This window comes from Dendropsophus ebraccatus, chromosome 14 (assembly GCF_027789765.1).
Source record: "Dendropsophus ebraccatus isolate aDenEbr1 chromosome 14, aDenEbr1.pat, whole genome shotgun sequence".
NCBI lineage: Eukaryota > Metazoa > Chordata > Amphibia > Anura > Hylidae > Dendropsophus > Dendropsophus ebraccatus.
Genome location: NC_091467.1, coordinates 76,707,387 through 76,732,825, shown reverse-complemented (window position 1 = coordinate 76,732,825; position 25,439 = coordinate 76,707,387). Strand labels below are relative to the sequence as shown.

The following is a 25,439-nucleotide window of genomic DNA, read 5'->3' as shown; positions in this document are numbered from 1 at the left end:
TACATATACACACACACACACACACACACACACACACTCCATACATACATACATACATACATACTGGGATCCATACTCCATACACACATACATAGACAGATATACACATACATACACATATATACATAGTGTGATCCATATATATATATATATATATATATATACACACACACACACGCGCTGTGCTCACCAATTCCCGCTTACCTGATACCGCAACAACTCCCCGACATCCATGTCTGCTACCGGAGCCCGCACACGGCAGTAAAACGAGCCTGTCTTTGTCGTAAAAAGCTACGTAAAAGCCGGCTCTGCCACACTGCCGTAAGGCTCACAGCGTCGGAATGGTCGCAAAACGTCGTGAGACTTGCCTCCCTGCCGTAAAGTCACTCGAACGTCACGCAAAGTGGATCGCGCTTGCGCAGTAGCACCTGCGGCTGGGTGACTGTTAGAGCGCGCTGAGACTTGTAGTTCCCCGACTGTGCATTGTTTCTGTAGCAGGATCTGTTTAATCTCTACAATGTAATGTATATATAGGGTGTGAGTGTGACGGACATGCAGCCACACAGCCCCTCTAAGCCAGTGCTCTCAGCTGTGGTAACACCACAAATCCCAGCATGCCCGGGCAGCCTATGGCAGCTGGATGTGAGACCACTCCTCCAAACAGCAAGAGATGGCAGGGCATGCTGGAAGCTGTAGTGCACAACCAATAGAGGTCACTGGCAGTGCTATAAAACATGGCGGCCTTCCTCCAGGGACAGCACCACTCTTGTCTCCAGGTCGGGGAGGGTTGGAAACTCAGTTCCATTGAAGTAAATGGAGCCTAATAGAAAGCGGCCATGTTTTTGTAGTGCTGGAGAACCCCTTTAGCTACCAGAGTGCTGGGCATGCTGGGAGTTGTAGTTTTGCACCAGCTATAGAGTGCGCCATGTTCCGTCCTATGATGGACAGACCCCCCGGTTATTGCTCTGCCCCCCCAGCATTGGCTTCTCTCACCACAACCTTAGGGCGAGTGCTCCAGGCCCTAATCTGCTAGCTGCACGTGGTCCCCATCCAATGTCCAGGGGGGACGGGACCCCCAGAGATGAGCCGCTTCTCTCCACAGGAGCCATGGCCTATGTTCACCTGTCACTGATCCTGATTTATAGCCCATGTTATCATCCAGAGCAGCATTCATAGTTCTGCTTATCGTCATTCCTATGGGGGCACTCAGCTGTTACTGTGTACTAACCAGCCACCTCATCCTGTAGGTTCTGATTACAGTCAGGATGGTCCGTCCTAGAGATGTGTGCGGAATAATGCAAGAAGAACGGCCGCTGGGCGCCTTGCAGCCTCATCATGGAAGAGTAGATGCAGGTAGCAAGTTTTTATATGTATTCCCCATCATTTCCCTGTGGTCAGCTAAGAGAGTCTGAACCAGAAAAAAACACGCCTTTAGGTTACAAACCCACTTGCCGGATCTGCAGCGAGTCTCCTTGCTGCGTTTTTGCAGTGAGACTCGCTGCAGATCCCGGCCCTATACTTTCAATAGCAGAGAAACTCGCAGCAGGGATGTACATCCCTGCTGCGATTTTGTCTGCAGCCCGCCCCATTAACCCCCCGGCCGCCGGACATTATACATTACCGGGTCCCCGTTCCTGCTTGCTTCGGGGCTCCCGGTGTCTTCACGGCCCGCCCGGCCAATCAGTGCGCTGCGGCGGGGCAGCGCACTGATTGGCCGGGCGGAACGTGCCGGGAGCCGCTGAAGCAAGCAGGAGCCGGGATCAGGTAATGTATATCGCCCCCGGCCGCACGATCGCCCCCAGCCCCGCAGCCCCCGACCGCACCATCGCCCGCAGCCCCCGGCCGCACAATCGCCCCCAGCGGGCGGTCGTGCAGCCGGGGGCTGCGGGGCTGGGGGCTGCGGGCGATCATGCGGCCGGGGGCTGCGGAGCTGCGGGCGATCGTGCGGCCAGGGGCTGGGGGGCTGCAGGCGATCGTGCGGCCGGGGGCTGGGGGCGATCGTGCGGCCGGGGGCTGCGGGGCTGCAGGGGGCGATCGTGCGGCCGGGGGCTGCGGGGCTGCAGGCGATCGTGCGGCCGGGGGCTGCGGGGCTGGGGGCGATCGTGCGGCCGGGGGCTGCGGGGCTGCAGGGGGCGATCGTGCGGCCGGGGGCTGCGGGGCTGCAGGGGGGCGGGCAGGATATACATTACCAGGTCCCCGCTCCTGCTTGCTTCGGCGGCTCCTGGCACGTTCCGCCTGGCCAATCAGTGCGCTGCCCCGCCGCAGCGCACTGATTGGCCGGGCGGGCCGTGAAGACACCGGGAGCCCCGAAGCAAGCAGGAACGGGGACCCGGTAATGTATAATGTCCGGCGGCCGGGGGGTTAATGGGGAGGGCTGCAGACAAAATCGCATGTACATGTACATCCCTGCTGCGAGTTTCTCTGCTATTGAAAGTATAGGGCCGGGATCTGCAGCGAGTCTCACTGCAAAAACGCAGCAAGGAGACTCGCTGCAGATCTGGCAAGTGGGTTTGTAACCTTAACCCCTTTAGGACCTTCTCCAGATAGTGCCTTAAAGGGAATGTTCACGAAAAGATTTGTAATTTACTTCTATAAAAAAAAATCTCCAGTCTTCCCGTACGTATCATCTGCTGTATGTCCTGCAGGAAGGGGTGTATTCTCTCCAGTCTGACACAGTGCTCTCTGCTGCCACCTCTGTCCATGTCAGGAACTTTCCAGAGCAGGAGAGGTTTTCTATGGGGATTTGCTGCTGCTCTGGACAGTTCCTGACATGGACAGAGGTGGCAGCAGAGAGCACTGTGTCAGACTGGAGACAATACACCACTTCCTGCAGGACATACAGCAGATGATAAGTACTGGAATAATGGAAATTTTTTAATACAACTACAAATCTGTATAACTTTCTGATACCATTTGATTTGAAAGGAGACAATTTTGCCAGAGTTCCCCTTTAAGACCTATACTTATACAACAGCTGTTGCCATATGCCAGCTAGGATCTCCTCTGCTCGGTGCCGGAGTTATTAACTTGGAGAAAATAAGTCCCCACTAGACACGTAAGAACATTGTATGTCCTGCAGTAATGAAGGACTGGCGGTTTCCTCGGATATCTCCTGTCGCTGGGGGAGGGGTTAGCGCCCCCTATATACATATATTGGATAGTCAGCAGATCCTTTCATGTTATGTATAGAAGCAGCTTCCCAGAGAGGCTGCACATACATATGAATGAGCGCGGCCGGCTTCCTGCTCGGGGACAGGCTTTCTATCAGATCTGGAGGAGATGGGCTGTCAGTCGATGCTTCCTAATACTTCATCTATTGCGCGGTATGAAGCATACGCCGCTCGGTCTCCTTCTCCAGTGTCCCACATTACCAATAGCTCTCACTCCCTCTAATAATCCTAAATTCATCTGGGTTTCTTGTGGGTGCAGTTACCCTCTAAGGTGTCAGACTGGCGGCCTCCAGTTTTTACAGAACTACAAGCCCCATCATGCCTAGACAGAGCCTTAGTGTAAACAGTCTAGTCATGATGGGAATTGCAACAGTGGGAGGACCGCAAGTTTGACACCATTGCTTAAAGGGCTGTATTACACGACAACCTGTTACCACAGAGACCGCCTCTGAAGCTCCACCAGCGGCTGCAGGCAGGAGGATAATGGGGAGCAGGCAGGAGCCAGGAGGATAGCAGGGAGCAGGCAGAAGCGAGGAGGATAGCGCAGAGTGGGCAGAAGCCAGGAGGATAGTGGGGAGCAGGCAGAAGCCAGGAGGATAGTGGGGAGCAGGCAGGAGCCAGGAGGATAGTGGGGAGCGGGCAGGAGCCAGGAGGATAGTGGGGAGCAGGCAGAAGCCAGGAGGATAGCGCAGAGCGGGCAGAAGCCAGGAGGATAGTAGGGAGCGGGCAGAAGCCAGGAGGATAGCGCAGAGCGGGCAGAAGCCAGGAGGATAATAGGGAGCAGGCAGAAGCCAGGAGGATAGCACAGAGTGGGCAGGAGCCAGGAGGATAGTGGGGAGCGGGCAGAAGCCAGGAGGATAGTAGGGAGCAGGCAGAAGCCAGGAGGATAGCGCAGAGCGGGCAGGAGCCAGGAGGATAGTGGGGAGCAGGCAGAAGCCAGGAGGATAGTGGGGAGCAGGCAGAAGCCAGGAGGATAGTGGGGAGCAGGCAGGAGCCAGGAGGATAGTGGGGAGCGGGCAGGAGCCAGGAGGATAGTGGGGAGCAGGCAGAAGCCAGGAGGATAGTAGGGAGCAGGCAGGAGCCAGGAGGATAGTGGGGAGCAGGCAGAAGCCAGGAGGATAGTGGGGAGCAGGCAGGAGCCAGGAGGATAGTGGGGAGCGGGCAGGAGCCAGGAGGATAGTGGGGAGCAGGCAGAAGCCAGGAGGATAGTAGGGAGCAGGCAGAAGCCAGGAGGATAGTGGGGAGCAGGCAGAAGCCAGGAGGATAGTGGGGAGCAGGCAGAAGCCAGGAGGATAGTGGGGAGCAGGCAGGAGCCAGGAGGATAGTGGGGAGCGGGCAGGAGCCAGGAGGATAGTGGGGAGCAGGCAGAAGCCAGGAGGATAGTAGGGAGCAGGCAGAAGCCAGGAGGATAGCGCAGAGCGGGCAAGAGCCAGGAGGATAGTGGGGAGCAGGCAGAAGCCAGGAGGATAGTGGGGAGCAGGCAGAAGCCAGGAGGATAGTGGGGAGCAGGCAGGAGCCAGGAGGATAGTGGGGAGCAGGCAGAAGCCAGGAGGATAGTGGGGAGCAGGCAGAAGCCAGGAGGATAGCGCAGAGCGGGCAGAAGCCAGGAGGATAGTGGGGAGCAGGCAGAAGCCAGGAGGATAGCGCAGAGCGGGCAGGAGCCAGGAGGATAGCGCAGAGCGGGCAGGAGCCAGGAGGATAGTGGGGAGCGGGCAGAAGCCAGGAGGATAGCGCAGAGCGGGCAGGAGCCAGGAGGATAGTGGGGAGCAGGCAGAAGCCAGGAGGATAGCGCAGAGCGGGCAGGAGCCAGGAGGATAGCGCAGAGCGGGCAGGAGCCAGGAGGATAGTGGGGAGCAGGCAGAAGCCAGGAGGATAGCGGATAGTGGGAAGAAGCTGCAAGGATATCGGGCAGGAGGATACCAAATAGTGGACAGAAGCTGGGAGGATAGCCGGGAGCGGGCAGAAGCCAGGAGGATAGTGGGGAGCGGCCAGGAGGATAGCGCACAGCGGGCAGGAGCCAGGAGGATAGCGCAGAGTGGGCAGGAGCCACAAAGATACCGGGGAGCGGGCAGAAGCCAGGAGGATAGCGGGGAGTGGGAAGAAGCTGCAAGGATATCGGGCAGAAGGCAGGAGGATACCAAATAGTGGGCAGAATTTGGGAGGATAGCCGGGAGCGGGTAGGAGCCAGGAGGATAGCGCAGAGCGGGCAGGAGTCAGGAGGATAGCAGGGAGCAGGCAGGATAGCAGGGAGCAAGCAGAAGCCAGGAGGATAGCGCAGAGCAGGCAGGAGCCAGGAGGATAGCGCAGAGTGGGCAGGAGCCAGGAGGATAGCGCACAGCGGGCAGGAGGATAGCAGGGAGCAGGCAGGAGCCAGGAGGATAGGGCAGAGCGGGCAGGAGCCAGGAGGATAGCGCACAGCGGGCAGGAGGATAGCAGGGAGCAGGCAGGAGCTAGAAGGATAGCGCAGAGCGGGCAGGAGCCAGGAGGATAGCGCAGAGCGGGCAGGAGCCAGGAGGATAGCAGGGAGCAGGCAGAACCAGGAGGATAGCGCAGAGCGGGCAGGAGCCAGGAGGATAGTGGGGAGCGGGCAGGAGCCAGGAGGATAGCACAGAGCGGGCAGGAGCCAGGAGGATAGCGCACAGTGGGCAGGAGCCAGGAGGATAGCGCACAGCGGGCAGGAGCCAGGAGGATAGCGCACAGCGGGCAGGAGCCAGGAGGATAGCGCACAGCGGGCAGGAGCCAGGAGGATAGCGCAGAGTGGGCAGGAGCCACAAAGATACCGGGGAGTGAAGCCAGGAGGATAGTGGGGAGCGGGCTGAAGCCAGGAGGATAGCGAGGAGTGGGAAGAAGCTGCAAGGATATCGGGCAAAAGGCAGGAGGATACCAAATAGTGGGCAGAAGCTGGGAGGATAGCCGGGAGCGGGCAGGAGCCAGGAGGATATCGGGGAGCGGCCAGGAGCCAGGAGGATAACGGGGAGTGGGCAGAAGCAGTGAGGATAGCAGGGAGCGGGCAGAAGCCAGGAGGATACCGGAAAGTGGGAAGAAGCCGGGAGGATAGCGGAGAGCAGGCAGAATCCAGGAGAAAAGTTAGGAGCGAGCAGGAGCCAGGAGGAATGTACCGGGGAGCGGGAAGAAGCTAGAAGGATAACGGGGAGCGGGAAGGAGCAAGGAGGATAGCGGGGAGTGGGCAGAAGCAGTGAGGATAGCAGGGAGCGGGCAGAAGCCAGGAGGATAGTGGGGAGAAGGCAGAATCCAGGAGGATAGCAGGGAAGCAGACCGAAATCAGGAGGATAGCGGGGAGCAGGCAGGAGCCAGGAGGATAGTGGGGAGCAGGCAGGAGCCAGGAGGATAGTGGGGAGCAGGCAGCCAGGAGAATAGTGGGGAGCAGACAGAAACCAGGAGGATAGCAGGGAGCAGACAGAAACCAGGAGGATAGCGGGGAGGCGGCAGAAGCCAGGAGGATAGCGGGGAGGCGGCAGAAGCCAGGAGGATAGCGGGGAGTGGGCAGGAGCCAGGAGGATAGTGGGGAGCGGGCTGAAGCCAGGAGGATAGTGGGGAGCGGGCTGAAGCCAGGAGGATAGTGGGGAGCGGGCTGAAGCCAGGAGGATAGTGGGGAGCGGGCTGAAGCCAGGAGGATAGTGGGGAGCGGGCTGAAGCCAGGAGGATAGTGGGGAGCGGGCTGAAGCCAGGAGGATAGTGGGGAGCGGGCTGAAGCCAGGAGGATAGCGGGGAGCAGGCAGGAGCCAGGAGGATAGCGGGGAGCAGGCAGGAGCCAGGAGGATAGCGGGGAGTGGGCAGAAGCGAGGAAGGTACCGGGGAGTAGACAGAAGCCGGGAGGATATTGGGGAGTGGGAAAAAGTTGGGAGGAAAGCAGGCAGAAGACAGAAGGATACCGAAGAGTGAGCAGAAGCTGGGAGGATAGCGGGGAGCGGGCAGGAGCCAAGAGGATAGCGGGGAGTGGGCAGGAGCCAAGAGGATAGCGGGGAGTGGGCAGGAGCCAAGAGGATAGCAAGGAATGGGCAGAAGCAGTGAAGATAGCGGGGAGTGGAAAGAAGTAGGTAGGATAGCGGGGAGCGGGCAGGAGCCAAGAGGATAGCGCGGAGCGGGCAGAAGCCAAGAGGATAGCGGGAAACGGGCAGAAGCCAGGATGATAGCTGGGAATGGGCAGAAGCCAAGAGGAAAGCAGGGGAAAAAGTAGGGAGGATAGTGGGGAGCGGGCAGAAGCCAGGATCCATAGGTGTAGGTCATATAGGGCCCTATAATATCCAGTTACCCCCTGTGACCCTGAGATGTTTGTGTGATGGGTGGCTGCGGCCCGCTGTGCTCTTTCAGCCGGGGTCGCGTCATAGTCGGGGTGCAGCCCCCCGGGGGGAGTACATTACTGCAGCTATAACAATGGGTTCTACCTATTGTATTGTCTGCTCTGCACTCCTGTAATTGCTTCTCATTGTGTGGAGGGACGGCTCCTCGGTGACGGTATTATATTGTCGCAGCACCATGCGGCCAGAGACTCCATGACTTATTATATGGTGACATTTAACTGCTAACTATACGAAAATCATTTACTGCAAACAACAATCAGTGAAAGATAGTGGCAGCACCCAGAACGCCAACTCTACAGGTTAGTGCTGCACGAAATAAGAACGAGCCACTGCCATAATAAACCATCCCTCACCCATGATGCTCCCCACAATTTCCTCACTGTTCCAATCACTGTTTGTAGGCAGATTCTATTCACGTCAATGGGAACCATGTATGTTAAGCTAAGATCAGAAGAGTGTCCATAAAGCAGATAAATTAAAGGGGTATCCTAGAGAAAAATTCTAATCAGAAAGTTATACAGATTTATAAATTACTTCTATTAAAAAAAGCTCTAGTTTTCCAGTACTTATCAGCTGCTGCATGTCCTGCAGGAAGTGGTGTATTCTCTCCAGCCTTCCAGTACTTATCAGCTGCTGTATGTCCTGCAGGAAGTGGTGTATTCTCTCCAGTCTGACACAGTGCTCTCTGCTGCCACCTCTGTCCATGTCAGGAACTGTCAAGAGCAGCAGCAAATCCCCATAGAAAACCTCTCCTGCTCTGGACAGTTCCTGATTTCCAGTTTTTCTCTGGAGTGCCCCTTTAGGGGAAGCAAGCATTACAATCTGACCTTGGGTATTATAACAAATGCTGCTACTTAGAAACATAATAAATTGCACTATATACTGATTTATCTGCCCCTTTATAACTGACCTCATTCTCGACCATCTGTAAATGAGCCCTGAAATAAGGGGAGATGTGCAGAGGAGCAGGAGGGCACCTGGTGCACGGAATCCTCTTGAAGTGGATGAGAATGGGGTTAGCACGCTGCAGTTTGCTTCTATCTAATGGGCAGCAGGGAGCGTCTAGCTGCGGCACCGGGCACAAATCTTTCATCTAACACAATAAACCTCTCCGTGAGCTTGGAGACAGGATTCAGTATATTTAATTTGCAGATAGTTTTCATTTCTTGCTTCAGCTTTGTGATAGTGAGAATAAATATACCGTGTATCTCATAACCTTACACTTACAGGCTGTGGACACCTATGGAATATGGCTTTTTAACGTTTGCTTTTTATCTATTATAGTGCAAAAACTTTTTTCTATAGGTCTTTATGAAAAATTCAGCTCACTTTTTCCTAACCTGCCTCTACAGTTTTCTGTGTGAGCTTTATTCCTCTCTACACTTGTACACAGGCTATATGATCATTGTACACAGGCTATATGATCCTTGTACACAGGCTATATGATCCTTGTACATAGCCTATATGATCCTTGTACACAGGCTATATGATCCTTGTACACAGCCTATATGATCCTTGTACACAGCCTATATGATCCTTGTACACAGGCTATATGATCCTTGTACACAGCCTATATGATCCTTGTACACAGCCTATATGATCCTTGTACACAGCCTATATGATCCTTGTACACAGCCTATATGATCCTTGTACACAGGCTATATGATCCTTCTACACAGCCTATATGATCTTTCTACACAGTCTATATGATCATTGTACACAGGCTATATGATCCTTGTATACAGGCTATATGATCCTTGTATACAGGCTATATGATCCTTGTATACAGGCTATATGATCCTTGTATACAGGCTTTATGATCCTTGTACACAGGCTATATGATCCTTGTACACAGCCTATATGATCCTTGTACACAGGCTATATGATCCTTGTACACAGGCTATATGATCCTTGTACACAGGCTATATGATCCTTCTACACAGCCTATATGATCCTTGTACACAGCCTATATGATCCTTGTACACAGCCTATATGATCCTTGTACACAGCCTATATGATCCTTGTACACAGGCTATATGATCCTTGTACACAGGCTATATGATCCTTGTACACAGCCTATATGATCCTTGTACACAGCCTATATGATCCTTGTATACAGGCTATATGATCCTTGTACACAGGCTATATGATCCTTGTACACAGCCTATATGATCCTTGTACACAGCCTATATGATCCTTGTACACAGCCTATATGATCCTTGTACACAGCCTATATGATCCTTGTACACAGGCTATATGATCATTGTACACAGGCTATATGATCCTTGTATACAGGCTATATGATCCTTGTACACAGGCTATATGATCCTTGTACACAGGCTATATGATCCTTGTACACAGGCTATATGATCCTTGTACACAGGCTATATGATCCTTGTACACAGGCTATATGATCCTTGTACACAGGCTATATGATCCTTGTACACAGGCTATATGATCCTTGTATACAGGCTATATGATCCTTGTATACAGGCTATATGATCCTTGTACACAGGCTATATGATCCTTGTACACAGCCTATATGATCCTTGTACACAGGCTATATGATCCTTGTACACAGGCTATATGATCCTTGTACACAGCCTATATGATCCTTGTACACAGCCTATATGATCCTTGTACACAGGCTATATGATCCTTGTACACAGGCTATATGATCCTTGTACACAGGCTATATGATCCTTGTATACAGGCTATATGATCCTTGTACACAGCCTATATGATCCTTGTACACAGCCTATATGATCCTTGTACACAGGCTATATGATCCTTGTACACAGGCTATATGATCCTTGTACACAGGCTATATGATCCTTGTACACAGCCTATATGATCCTTGTATACAGGCTATATGATCCTTGTACACAGGCTATATGATCCTTGTACACAGGCTATATGATCCTTGTACACAGGCTATATGATCCTTGTACACAGCCTATATGATCCTTGTACACAGGCTATATGATCCTTGTACACAGCCTATATGATCCTTGTACACAGACTTTATGATTTTTTCCTGCAAACGACCTTGTATCTGCGTTTATCTCTTTCTCCAGCTTGTGGGAGCTGTCCTCCAAGGACTCCCTCACACCTGTCAACTTTTTGAGCTGGTATGTAACACACTCCTCCTCCCTGCTGCCACCTTTAACATTAAAGGAGCAGAAAGTCCATCCAACATATTTATCTTATCATTCTCTCAGCAGCAGCTAAATGGTTGGAAATTTTTATTAAAGACTATTTAGAAGGTTTCTTCATTTCATATACAAGGAAAAAATCAACAACAAAAAAATCATTGCAAAGTTGTCCATGGCCTTTAAATAGTCACTGTTGTTCTAGCAAATGTTGTATAGATTAAGAGACAAGCAAATACCATATTAGAAACATAATGTGTAATATATCTTATCAGACAAAAAAGCATTCTTCTCTGTTATCAAGCACCTTCCATCTTCCTTCTTGCCGCCAAACTGTCATCCACTCTGATAATCAGCAGAGACTTTTGTTTTCTGGTTATGACTTGTAATCTGTTCCTGGAGCTATACAAGTCAATGGAGCCATGTTCGCTGTGTAGTGTGGGCACCCAGTAGCTGATCAGCATGGGTGCTGGGTGTCAGCACTCCCCCAGTCAGTGACTCCTGTGGATAGGTCATCAGTATATTTTACCCAGGAAAACCCCTTTAAGGCCTCAATAATGTAAACAGTCTCCTACATTGGACGGACAAAGCTGATGCATTTAGTTCAGATATTAATAGAAGGTAAAAAAAAAAAAAAACGTAAAATGATCAGCGACAGGAAAGAATAGCGCAGCACGAGGAAAGGAAACGTCAATAATCAGAGCAAATCACAGCATTGCCGTCTGATCATCTCTTACCGTACCCCACTGAATCAGGACTCGCCAACCGTGGTGCCAAGGAGCGATGCAGACATCCTTCCCTCTGACCAAAACTTCTCTGAGGCGAATGACCCCCACAGCTCTCCTGCCGACAGTAATTCAAAGCGTACAAGTCGGATTTTACAGAAAATCACTGTCGAACAAAGAGTCGCGCGGAGGCTTTTGTGAGGGCAAATTAGTAAGTGGTGTTGTTACAAGCTGCAGAATTCCTACTGTCACACTTCTATAGTGCAATTAATAAAGCTGTATAGCATCTATATGAAAGTGCCAGACAGTGCCCGTAGGAGTACCGCAGAACGCTCATTTACATAGTACTACACAGTACTCTGCGAAGAGCAGCACACAGCGCCCATTGTGCATAGTGCCACATAGTGCTCCAGCAAAACTCCTAAGTCACTAAGTGGCAGAACAAAAGTGCCCTGCGGGTAGTGTGCAGGGCATTGTCACAGGAAGGAGAAGTGCCGTCACGTCCGACAAGATAAACTGCAACTCAATCCAATAACAGGAGACATCCTCTCTGACTTCACTTCTCTACTTTTTCTTTACATCTGGTCAGATTAGTGCAGCAACTCCACTAATGGCCTCAATGACATCCTGGACAATCCATCCGTGTAACCTCAATGACATCCTGGACAATCCATCCGTGTAACTTCAGTGACATCCTGGACAATCCATCCGTGTGACCTCAGTGACATCCTGGAGAATCCATCCATGTGGCCTCAGTGACATCCTGGAGAATCCATCCGTGTAACCTCAGTGACATCCTGGACAATCCATCCGTGTGACCTCAATGACATCCTGGACAATCCATCCGTGTAACCTCAGTGACATCCTGGACAATCCATCCGTGTGACCTCAATGACATCCTGGACAATCCATCCGTGTGACCTCAATGACATCCTGGACAATCCATCCGTGTGGCCTCAGTGACATCCTGGACAATCCATCCGTGTGGCCTCAGTGACATCCTGGACAATCCATCCGTGTAACTTCAGTGACATCCTAGAGAATCCATCCATATGGCCTCAGTGATGTCCTAGAGAATGAATCCGTGTAACCTCAGTGACATCCTGGGGAATCCATCCATATGGCCTCAGTGACATCCTGGACAATCCATCCGTGTAACTTCAGTGACATCCTAGAGAATCCATCCATATGGCCTCAGTGATGTCCTAGAGAATGAATCCGTGTAACCTCAGTGACATCCTGGAGAATCCATCCGTGTGGCCTCAGTGACATCCTGGAGAATCCATCCATATGGCCTCAGTGACATCCTGGAAGTATCCATCCATATGGCCTCAGTGAAATCCTGGAGAATCCATCCATATGGCCTCAGTGACATCCTGGAAGTATCCATCCATATGGCCTCAGTGATGTCCTGGAGAATCCATCCATGTGGCCTCAGTGAAATCCTGGAGAATCCATCCATATGGCCTCAGTGACATCCTGGGGTATCCATCCATGTGGCCTCAGTGACATCCTGGAGAATCCATCCGTGTGGCCTCAGTGATGTCCTGGAGAATCCATCCGTGTGGCCTCAGTGACATCCTGGAGAATCCATCCATGTGGCCTCAGTGACATCCTGGAGAATCCATCCGTGTGGCCTCAGTGATGTCCTGGAGAATCCATCCGTGTGGCCTCAGTGACATCCTGGAGAATCCATCCGTGTGACCTCAGTGATGTCCTGGAGAATCCATCCATATGGCCTCAGTGACATCCTGGGGTATCCATCCGTGTGACCTCAGTGAAATCCTGGAGAATCCATCCGTGTGGCCTCAGTGATGTCCTGGAGAATCCATCCATGTGGCCTCAGTGATGTCCTGGAGAATCCATCCATGTGGCCTCAGTGATGTCCTGGGGAATCCATCCATGTGGCCTCAGTGACATCCTGGAGAATCCATCCGTGTGACCTCAGTGATGTCCTGGAGAATCCATCCATATGGCCTCAGTGACATCCTGGGGTATCCATCCGTGTGACCTCAGTGAAATCCTGGAGAATCCATCCGTGTGGCCTCAGTGATGTCCTGGAGAATCCATCTGTGTGGCCTCAGTGATGTCCTGGAGAATCCATCCATGTGGCCTCAGTGATGTCCTGGAGAATCCATCTATATGGCCTCAGTGATGTCCTGGAGAATCCATCCATATGGCCTCAGTGACATCCTGGGGAATCCATCCATGTGGCCTCAGTGATGTCCTGGGGTATCCATCCATGTGGCCTCAGTGATGTCCTGGAGAATCCATCCATGTGGCCTCAGTGATGTCCTGGAGAATCCATCCATGTGGCCTCAGTGATGTCCTGGAGAATCCATCCATGTGGCCTCAGTGATGTCCTGGAGAATCCATCCGTGTGGCCCCAGTAATCAGGCGCTGTGACGGGGCCCCACCATGTTTCTTTGCCTCGGATGTCATTCTTGTCATTGTGAGAAGGTCTCAGTGTTTATATACGATACTTCTTCCCCTATGTCACCCATTCGTGTCTTTTTATCTGCGGGTTTGCGCGTCCATCCTCTTTTTCACTAAGCTTTCATTCAGGATATTCCCATGGACCATCAGCTTCAAGGAAAAATGATTAAATCAGGAACAAACAAATCCCATTAGCCGGAGAGTCAATAAGTCTAAAAATGGTGCCTGCCCTTTGCTAATGTTAAAGGCCGCTAATGGGCAGAGAGAGAAGGAGGAATCCAAGAACCAAGCGGGGAAGAAAACTCTCCTGATCATTTCTCCAGCAGCAAATCGGTGGGGTGAACATACTGTACATACATACATACATATCGTACATACATAAATACATAGCATACATACACATATATACATACATACCGTACATACATACATATCGTACATACATAAATACATAGCGTACATACATACATATATACATACATACTGTACATACATACATACCTACCGTACATACATAAATACATAGCATACATACATACTGTACATACATACATACCATACATACATAAATACATAGCGTACATACATACATACCGTACATACATACTGTACATACATGCATACATACATACATACCGTACATACATAAATACATAGCATACATACATACATACATACTGTACATACATACATACCATACATACATAAATACATAGCGTACATACATACATATATACATACATACTGTACATACATACATACATACATAGATACCGTACATACATAAATACATAGCGTACATACATACACATATATACATACATACCGTACATACATACCGTACATACATAAACACATAGTGTACATACATACACATATACTGTAAATATATATACATACATACCTTACATACATTCATACCATACATACATAAATACATACTGTACATACATACATACATACATATATACAATACATACATAGTGTACATACCATACATACATACACATACATACACATATATACATACATACCGTACATTACATACATACATAGATACCGTACATACATATATACATACATACATAAATACATATATACAATACATACATAGTGTACATACTATACATACATACATAACATACATACATAAACACATAGCGTACATACATATATGTATACATACATACCTTACATACGTTCATACAATACATACATAAATACATAATGTACATACATACATATATACAATACATACATATATACATACATAACGTACATTACATACATACATACATATATACAATACATACAAACACACTTACATACATACATATATACATACATACTGTTCATACATACATACTGTATATACATACCTACATACAACACCATACATACATATATTCATACCTACATACATACATACTGTGCATACATACATATATACATACATACATACATACATACTGTACATACATACATATACACCCTACATACATACAACACCATACATACATATATTCATACATACATACTGTACATACATATATACATACATACATACATATACACCCTACATACATACATACAACACCATACACACATATACATACATACATATACACCCTACATACATACAACACCATACATACATATATTCATACATACATACATACACACCATACATACATACACATATATACATACATACACATATATACATACTTACATACATACACACCATACATACATACATACACTGTACGAACATACATATATACATACATACATACACTGTACGAACATACATACATACATACATACATACTGTACATACATGATTTTTTAGATGCTTTTTGTAGCTGCACCGAACTTTGGCAGTGGACCTCTCACTATTCCTCTGAGTGCCCCAATGTGACACATAGAAGGGGATTCACATAGCTTCAAGGGAATGTTTATAAGTGCCATCTGGGCGGTCCATTCCTGTGCTGTATCCTTAATTTTTTTCAGAAATCAATAGTACGGGTTGTAATTAGGTTTATTAGCCAAAAAAATGAATTTTTAACATGAAAAAGCAGTTTGAAGCTCTCCCTCCTGTCTACATGGTTCTCTTATGGAGAGGGGAGAGATGAGGTACCAAAACAGGACAACAAAGAGTTAATTTACAGCTACATCACCGGGCTCTCTCCTCTTATGTCACCACTGACCTCTCTGACCTCTGAATTCTGGTTTTCACACCGCTGTGTAATCCTTTGCTCTCTGCTGGCGACTTATCTTCCTCCTCCCCCTCCCCTCTCCATAGGTTACACAGGGCCCGACTGATGTAAAAGAGTCAAGATCAGTGACACTTTAAAGCAAAAGCAGGGGCAGGAGAGTAGAGGTGCTGACATCAGAGACTGGCCGGTGGATCAGGGGCAGGTGAGTACAGGTGCTGACATTAGAGACTGGCCGGTGGATCAGGGGGAGGTGAGTACAGGAGCTGACATCAGAGACTGGCCGGTGATCAGGGGCAGGTGAGTACAGGTGCTGATATCAGAGACTGGCCATTGGATCAGGGGCAGGTGAGTACAGGTGCTGACATCAGAGACTGGCCGGTGATCAGGGGCAGGTGAGTACAGGTGCTGACATTAGAGACTGGCCGGTGGATCAGGGGCAGGTGAGTACAGGTGCTGACATCAGAGACTGGCCGGTGGATCAGGGGCAGGTGAGTACAGGTGCTGACATCAGAGACTGGCCATTGGATCAGGGGCAGGTGAGTACAGGTGCTGACATCAGAGACTGGCCGGTGGATCAAGGGCAGGTGAGTACAGGTGCTGACATCAGAGACTGGCCATTGGATCAGGGGCAGGTGAGTACAGGTGCTGACATCAGAGACTGGCCGGTGATCAGAGGCAGGTGAGTACAGGTGCTGACATCAGAGACTGGCCGGTGATCAGGGGCAGGTGAGTACAGGTGCTGATATCAGAGCCTGGCCATTGGATCAGGGGCAGGTGAGTACAGGAGCTGACATCAGAGCCTGGCCATTGGATCAGGGGCAGGTGAGTACAGGAGCTGACATCAGAGACTGGCCATTGGATCAGGGGCAGGTGAGTACAGGAGCTGACATCAGAGACTGGCTGGTGATCAGGGGCAGGTGAGTACAGGTGCTGACATCAGAGACTGGCCGGTGATCAGGGGCAGGTGAGTACAGGTGCTGACATCAGAGACTGGCTGGTGATCAGGGGCAGGTGAGTACAGGTGCTGAAATCAGAGACGGGCAGGTGAGTACAGGTGCTGACATCAGAGACTGGCCATTGGATCAGGGGCAGGTGAGTACAGGTGCTGACATCAGAGACTGGCCGGTGATCAGGGGCAGGTGAGTACAGGTGCTGATATCAGAGACTGGCCATTGGATCAGGGGCAGGTGAGTACAGGAGCTGACATCAGAGACTGGCTGGTGATCAGGGGCAGGTGAGTACAGGTGCTGAAATCAGAGACGGGCAGGTGAGTACAGGTGCTGACATCAGAGACTGGCCATTGGATCAGGGGCAGGTGAGTACAGGTGCTGACATCAGAGACTGGCCGGTGATCAGGGGCAGGTGAGTACAGGTGCTGACATCAGAGACTGGCCGGTGATCAGGGGCAGGTGAGTACAGGTGCTGACATCAGAGACTGGCCGGTGATCAGAGGCAGGTGAGTACAGGTGCTGACATCAGAGACTGGCCGGTGATCAGGGGCAGGTGAGTACAGGTGCTGACATCAGAGACTGGCCGGTGATCAGGGGCAGGTGAGTACAGGTGCTGACATCAGAGACTGGCCGGTGATCAGGGGCAGGTGAGTACAGGTGCTGACATCAGAGACTGGCTGGTGATCAGGGGCAGGTGAGTACAGGTGCTGAAATCAGAGACGGGCAGGTGAGTACAGGTGCTGACATCAGAGACTGGCCATTGGATCAGGGGCAGGTGAGTACAGGTGCTGACATCAGAGACTGGCCGGTGATCAGGGGCAGGTGAGTACAGGTGCTGACATCAGAGACTGGCCGGTGATCAGGGGCAGGTGAGTACAGGTGCTGACATCAGAGACTGGCCGGTGATCAGAGGCAGGTGAGTACAGGTGCGGACATCAGAGACTGGCCGGTGATCAGGGGCAGGTGAGTACAGGTGCTGACATCAGAGACTGGCCGGTGATCAGGGGCAGGTGAGTACAGGTGCTGACATCAGAGACTGGCTGGTGATCAGAGGCAGGTGAGTACAGGTGCTGACATCAGAGACTGGCTGGTGATCAGGGGCAGGTGAGTACAGGTGCTGACATCAGAGACTGGCCATTGGATAAGGGGCAGGTGAGTACAGGTGCTGACATCAGAGACTGGCCATTGGATCAGGGGCAGGTGAGTACAGGTGCTGACATCAGAGACTGGCCGGTGATCAGGGGCAGGTGAGTACAGGTGCTGACATCAGAGACTGGCCGGTGATCAGGGGCAGGTGAGTACAGGTGCTGACATCAGAGACTGGCCGGTGATCAGGGGCAGGTGAGTACAGGTGCTGACATCAGAGACTGGCAGGTGAGCACAGGTGCTGACATCAGAGTCTGGCTGGTGATCAGGGGCAGGTGAGTACAGGTGCTGACATCAGAGACTGGACAGTGATCAGGGGCAGGTGAGTACAGGTGCTGACATCAGAGACTGGCTGGTGATCAGGGGCAGGTGAGTACAGGTGCTGACATCAGAGACTGGCCGGTGATCAGGGGCAGGTGAGTACAGGTGCTGACATCAGAGACTGGCCGGTGATCAGGGGCAGGTGAGTACAGGTGCTGACATCAGAGACTGGCCGGTGATCAGGGGCAGGTGAGTACAGGTGCTGACATCAGAGACTGGCCGGTGATCAGGGGCAGGTGAGTACAGGTGCTGACATCAGAGACTGGCCATTGGATCAGGGGCAGGTGAGTACAGGTGCTGACATCAGAGACTGGCCGGTGGATCAGGGGCAGGTGAGTACAGGTGCTGACATCAGAGACTGGCCATTGGATCAGGGGCAGGTGAGTACAGGTGCTGATATCAGAGACTGGCCGGTGATCAGGGGCAGGTGAGTACAGGTGCTGACGTCAGAGATTGGCCATTGGATCAGGGGCAGGTGAGTACAGGTGCTGACATCAGAGACTGGCCGGTGATCAGAGGCAGGTGAGTACAGGTGCTGACATCAGAGACTGGCCGGTGATCAGGGGCAGGTGAGTACAGGTGCTGATATCAGAGACTGGCCATTGGATCAGGGGCAGGTGAGTACAGGAGCTGACATCAGAGACTGGCAGGTGAGTACAGGTGCTGACAGAGTCTGGCTGGTGATCAGGGGCAGGTGAGTACAGGTGCTGACATCAGAGACTGGCTGGTGATCAGGGGCAGGTGAGTACAGGTGCTGACATCAGAGACTGGCCGGTGATCAGGGGCAGGTGAGTACAGGTGCTGACATCAGAGACTGGCTGGTGATCAGGGGCAGGTGAGTACAGGTGCTGACATCAGAGACTGGCCATTGGATCAGGGGCAGGTGAGTACAGGTGCTGACATCAGAGACTGGCCGGTGATCAGGGGCAGGTGAGTACAGGTGCTGACATCAGAGACTGGCCGGTGATCAGGGGCAGGTGAGTACAGGTGCTGACATCAGAGACTGGCCGGTGATCAGGGGCAGGTGAGTACAGGTGCTGACATCAGAGACTGGCCGGTGATCAGAGGCAGGTGAGTACAGGTGCTGACATCAGAGACTGGCCGGTGATCAGGGGCAGGTGAGTACAGGTGCTGACATCAGAGACTGGCCGGTGATCAGGGGCAGGTGAGTACAGGTGCTGACATCAGAGACTGGCAGGTGAGTACAGGTGCTGACATCAGAGTCTGGCTGGTGATCAGGGGCAGGTGAGTACAGGTGCTGACATCAGAGACTGGACAGTGATCAGGGGCAGGTGAGTACAGGTGCTGACATCAGAGACTGGCTGGTGATCAGGGGCAGGTGAGTACAGGTGCTGACATCAGAGACTGGCCGGTGATCAGGGGCAGGTGAGTACAGGTGCTGACATCAGAGACTGGCCGGTGATCAGGGGCAGGTGAGTACAGGTGCTGACATCAGAGACTGGCCGGTGATCAGGGGCAGGTGAGTACAGGTGCTGACATCAGAGACTAGCCGGTGATCAGGGGCAGGTGAGCACAGGTGCTGACATCAGAGACTAGCCGGTGATCAGGGGCAGGTGAGTACAGGTGCTGACATCAGAGACTGGCAGGTGAGTACAGGTGCTGACATCAGAGTCTGGCTGGTGATCAGGGGCAGGTGAGTACAGGTGCTGACATCAGAGACTGGACAGTGATCAGGGGCAGGTGAGTACAGGTGCTGACATCAGAGACTGGCTGGTGATCAGGGGCAGGTGAGTACAGGTGCTGACATCAGAGACTGGCTGGTGATCAGGGGCAGGTGAGTACAGGTGCTGACATCAGAGACTGGCCGGTGATCAGGGGCAGGTGAGTACAGGTGCTGACATCAGAGACTGGCAGGTGAGTACAGGTGCTGACAGAGTCTGGCTGGTGATCAGGGGCAGGTGAGTACAGGTGCTGACATCAGAGACTGGCTGGTGATCAGGGGCAGGTGAGTACAGGTGCTGACATCAGAGACTGGCCGGTGATCAGGGGCAGGTGAGTACAGGTGCTGACATCAGAGACTGGCAGGTGAGTACAGGTGCTGACAGAGTCTGGCTGGTGATCAGGGGCAGGTGAGTACAGGTGCTGACATCAGAGACTGGACAGTGATCAGGGGCAGGTGAGTACAGGTGCTGACATCAGAGACTGGCTGGTGATCAGGGGCAGGTGAGTACAGGTGCTGACATCAGAGACTGGCCGGTGATCAGGGGCAGGTGAGTACAGGGTTCTTTATATTTTCCCTCACCTTAAGCACAGTTTTTCTGGGACTAAATATTGATGAATTATTGCATTAGAACTGCAGCCTCCTGTGCTTTCCGGTCACAGCTCTGTCAATGTGGAAGCAGCTGCACCTGTTATTGGAGCTTGTCCCATTCACTTGAACAGAATAAGCTGCAATATCAGATAGAGCCACTGCCAAATCTACAGCCCAGTGCCTGCTAAGCAATGAAGAGGCCGCAGAGCTTGAACTCCTGGCTCCTTCAATCTGCCGGGTGTCAGAATCCCACCAGTCTGTATTGATGGTCTATGCTACAGATACGCCATGAATATTAACGTCCCGGAAAAAAACTCTTTAAATCTCTTGCAAATTTTCCCATGCTTTTAATGAATGTGTGCGCAGATTCATCTTTAATTATGGAGAAATGCGGAATGTTAATCTCATCTTGGATACACTACTTGATTTCCCCTGCCTGGCCTCATCAATAAGTAATTCTATTTCATTACCCCCAGAAGGAATATTTTACAATTAGACTTCATTGTTATCCAGTCCGTTGTTAAAATGCAAAACGCGACTCATTTCTGGAGTTATCTCTCCTATATGGCGGGAGGAGGAGGTGACAGGCCAACAAGATTATAGAGATTTAGGTATCTCGCAGCCCTCTAATAATGATCTAGGGTTGCAGGAAGCTCATGTTAAAGGGGCACTCCACACAAAAAATGTTTTCAAATCAACTGGTGGGCTTGTGAAGTGCAGAGCAGCCGATCCGAAGAGACAGAGCTGCAGAATAAAGGAACATCCTGTTGTCACTGATAGCTGTACCCTAATAGGTAATGTAGGTAACTGCTGTCACTGATAGCTGTACCCTAATAGGTAATGTGGGTACTGTCACTGATAGCTGTACCCTAATAGGTAATGTGGGTACTGTCACTGATAGCTGTACCCTAATAGGTAATGTGGGTACTGTCACTGATAGCTGTACCCTAATAGGTAATGTGGGTAAGCCACTGTCACTGATAGCTGTACCCTAATAGGTAATGTAGGTAACTGCTGTCACTGATAGCTGTACCCTAATAGGTAATGTGGGTAAGCTGCTGTCACTGATAGCTGTACCCTAATAGGTAATGTGGGTACTGTCACTGATAGCTGTACCCTAATAGGTAATGTGGGTAAGCTGCTGTCACTGATAGCTGTACCCTAATAGGTAATGTAGGTAAGCTGCTGTCACTGATAGCTGTACCCTAATAGGTAATGAGGGTAAGCTGCTGTCACTGATAGCTGTACCCTAATAGGTAATGTGGGTACTGTCACTGATAGCTGTACCCTAATAGGTAATGAGGGTAAGCTGCTGTCACTGATAGCTGTACCCTAATAGGTAATGTAGGTAAGCTACTGTCACTGATAGCTGTACCCTAATAGGTAATGTAGGTAAGCTGCTGTCACTGATAGCTGTACCCTAATAGGTAATGAGGGTAAGCTGCTGTCACTGATAGCTGTACCCTAATAGGTAATGTAGGTAAGCTGCTGTCACTGATAGCTGTGCCCTAATAGGTAATGAGGGTAAGCTGCTGTCACTGATAGCTGTACCCTAATAGGTAATGTAGGTAAGCTGCTGTCACTGATAGCTGTACCCTAATAGGTAATGTAGGTAAGCTGCTGTCACTGATAGCTGTACCCTAATAGGTAATGAGGGTAAGCTGCTGTCACTGATAGCTGTACCCTAATAGGTAATGAGGGTAAGCTGCTGTGACTGATAGCTGTACCCTAATAGGTAATGAGGGTAAGCTGCTGTGACTGATAGCTGTACCCTAATAGGTAATGAGGGTAAGCTGCTGTCACTGATAGCTGTACCCTAATAGGTAATGAGGGTAAGCTGCTGTCACTGATAGCTGTGCCCTAATAGGTAATGAGGGTAAGCTGCTGTCACTGATAGCTGTACCCTAATAGGTAATGTAGGTAAGCTGCTGTCACTGATAGCTGTACCCTAATAGGTAATGTAGGTAAGCTGCTGTCACTGATAGCTGTACCCTAATAGGTAATGAGGGTAAGCTGCTGTCACTGATAGCTGTACCCTAATAGGTAATGAGGGTAAGCTGCTGTGACTGATAGCTGTACCCTAATAGGTAATGAGGGTAAGCTGCTGTGACTGATAGCTGTACCCTAATAGGTAATGAGGGTAAGCTGCTGTCACTGATAGCTGTACCCTAATAGGTAATGAGGGTAAGCTGCTGTCACTGATAGCTGTACCCTAATAGGTAATGTGGGTAGCTGCTGTCACTGATAGCTGTACCCTAATAGGTAATGTGGGTAACTGCTGTCACTGATAGCTGTACCCTAATAGGTAATGTAGGTAAGCTGCTGTCACTGATAGCTGTACCCTAATAGGTAATGAGGGTAAGCTGCTGTCACTGATAGCTGTACCCTAATAGGTAATGAGGGTAAGCTGCTGTCACTGATAGCTGTACCCTAATAGAGACTAAGACTTAATAAATGAAATATCATCTGTGCCTCCCCTACAGATACCATATTATACGTTCGGAGCACTAGAGCCAGACATCCCATTTACCTTTATTTCCGGTTTGGAGAAACTTTACTTAAAATATTAAGAAAATTATAAACAGCCGCTTGCCGCAGAATTACCCCCGCTTCAAGGGAAACGATCCAGAAATGGGACCGCCAAGAGGAATGTAAATTTGCAGAGGTTATATTATCAGTAAGCCGCTTACCGTAATCTACGCTCCAGGAACGGAAGAGACGGACGCAGGATCGGCTCTTCATATCAATAAAGTAATTGAATATTTTAACTACCTCCACACTGGGCCCAGCGGGCACTATGGGTGAGCCTCCAGGATAGTCTGTGCTATCGGCAGCTTCTAGTGTCAATAGAATATACAGTGCTCAGCCGACTTATTGCTTAAGGGGTTAATCTTTCTAGCCATTTCACGGGCGCTGGGTACACAGACCCCACACACAGGGCGCGTTATATATTACACTTTGGACTTAATGGACTGAACATTTACAGAGATGTCAGGACTTCTAATTACAGCTGTTAGAGCGCATTAGAGTGGGAGGGAAGGAAGGGAAATGTGGGGGGAAGGAGAGCTGCAGAATAATAGTGCCAGGAGTGAGAGAGGGCCGGGCGGGGGGCAAGAACCGGAGGAAAGAGGGGGGATGTGAGAGAGGGGCGGGGGGGCAGGAACCGGAGGAAAGATGGGGGATGTGAGAGAGGGCCACGGAGGGGGGCAAGAACCGGAGGAAAGATGGGGGATGTGAGAGAGGGGCGGGCGGGGGCAAGAACCGGAGGAAAGATGGGGGATGTGAGAGAGGGGCGGGGGGGCAGGAACCGGAGGAAAGATGGGGAATGTGAGAGAGGGCCGCGGAGGGGAGCAAGAACCAGAGGAAAGATGGGGGATGTGAGAGAGGGCCGGGGCGGGGGAAAGAAACGGAGGAAAGATGGGGGATGTGAGAGAGGGCCGCGGAGGGGGGCAAGAACCGGAGGAAAGATGGGGGATGTGAGAGAGGGCCGGGCGGGGGGCAAGAACCGGAGGAAAGATGGGGGATGTGAGAGAGGGCCGGGGCGGGGAAAGAACCGGAGGAAAGATGGGGGATGTGAGAGAGGGCCAGGGCGGGGGCAAGAACCAGAGGAAAGATGGAGGATGTGAGAGGGGGCTGCGGAGGGGGGCAAAAACCGGAGGAAAGATGGGGGATGTGAGAGAGGGCCGCGGAGGGGGGCAAGAACCGGAGGAAAGATGGGGGATGTGAGAGAGGGGCGGGGGGGCAGGAACCGGAGGAAAGATGGGGGATGTGAGAGAGGGCCGGGGCGGGGGCAAGAACCGGAGGAAAGATGGGGGATGTGAGAGAGGGGCGGGCGGGGGCAAGAACCGGAGGAAAGATGGGGGATGTGAGAGAGGGCCGGGGCGGGGGCAAGAACCGGAGGAAAGATGGGGGATGTGAGAGAGGGCCGGGGCGGGGGAAAGAACCGGAGGAAAGATGGGGGATGTGAGAGAGGGCCAGGGCGGGGGCAAGAACCGGAGGAAAGATGGGGGATGTGAGAGAGGGCCGCGGAGGGGGGCAAGAACCGGAGGAAAGATGGGGGATGTGAGAGAGGGCCGGGGCGGGGGCAAGAACCGGAGGAAAGATGGGGGATGTGAGAGAGGGCCGGGGGCAAGAACCGGAGGAAAGATGGGGGATGTGAGAGAGGGGCGGGGAAAAGAACCGGAGGAAAGATGGGGGATGTGAGAGAGGGCCGCTGAGGGGGGCAAGAACCGGAGGAAAGATGGGGGATGTGAGAGAGGGCCGGGGCGGGGGCAAGAACCGGAGGAAAGATGGGGGATGTGAGAGAGGGCCGGGGCGGGGGCAGGAACCGGAGGAAAGATGGGGGATGTGAGAGAGGGCCGGGGCGGGGGGCAAGAACCGGAGGAAAGATGGGGGATGTGAGAGAGGGCCAGGGCGGGGGCAAGAATCGGAGGAAAGATGGGGGATGTGAGAGAGGGCCGGGGCGGGGGAAAGAACCGGAGGAAAGATGGGGGATGTGAGAGAGGGCCGGGGCGGGGGGCAAGAACCAGAGGAAAGATGGGGGATGTGAGAGAGGGCCGGGGCGGGGGAAAGAACCGGAGGAAAGATGGGGGATGTGAGAGAGGGCCGGGCGGGGGGCAAGAACCGGAGGAAAGATGGGGGATGTGAGAGAGGGCCGCGGAGGGGGGCAAGAACCTGAGGAAAGATGGGGGATGTGAGAGAGGGGCGGGCGGGGGCAGGAACCGGA

The 25,439-nt window shown here is 51.5% G+C and overlaps 1 protein-coding gene and 1 long non-coding RNA gene across 2 annotated transcripts in view; one reads left to right on the top strand and one right to left on the bottom strand.

The window, feature by feature from the left end:
- CTNNBL1 (catenin beta like 1) overlaps positions 1-334 on the bottom strand; it is a 40,877-nt gene extending 40,543 nt beyond the window's left edge. Inside the window, exon 1 of the mRNA XM_069954071.1 lies at positions 205-334. Coding sequence (XP_069810172.1) covers positions 205-234 — 30 coding nt within the window. The 5' untranslated portion in view covers positions 235-334. The remainder of the gene's footprint in view (positions 1-204) is intronic.
- A 104-nt stretch (positions 335-438) lies between these two features.
- On the top strand, positions 439-23,444 carry LOC138773035 (uncharacterized). Its single transcript, XR_011359872.1, has 3 exons — positions 439-519; positions 1,248-1,353; positions 23,197-23,444. It is a non-coding gene; the product is annotated as an uncharacterized lncRNA (long non-coding RNA).
- The last annotated feature ends 1,995 nt before the right edge of the window (positions 23,445-25,439 follow it).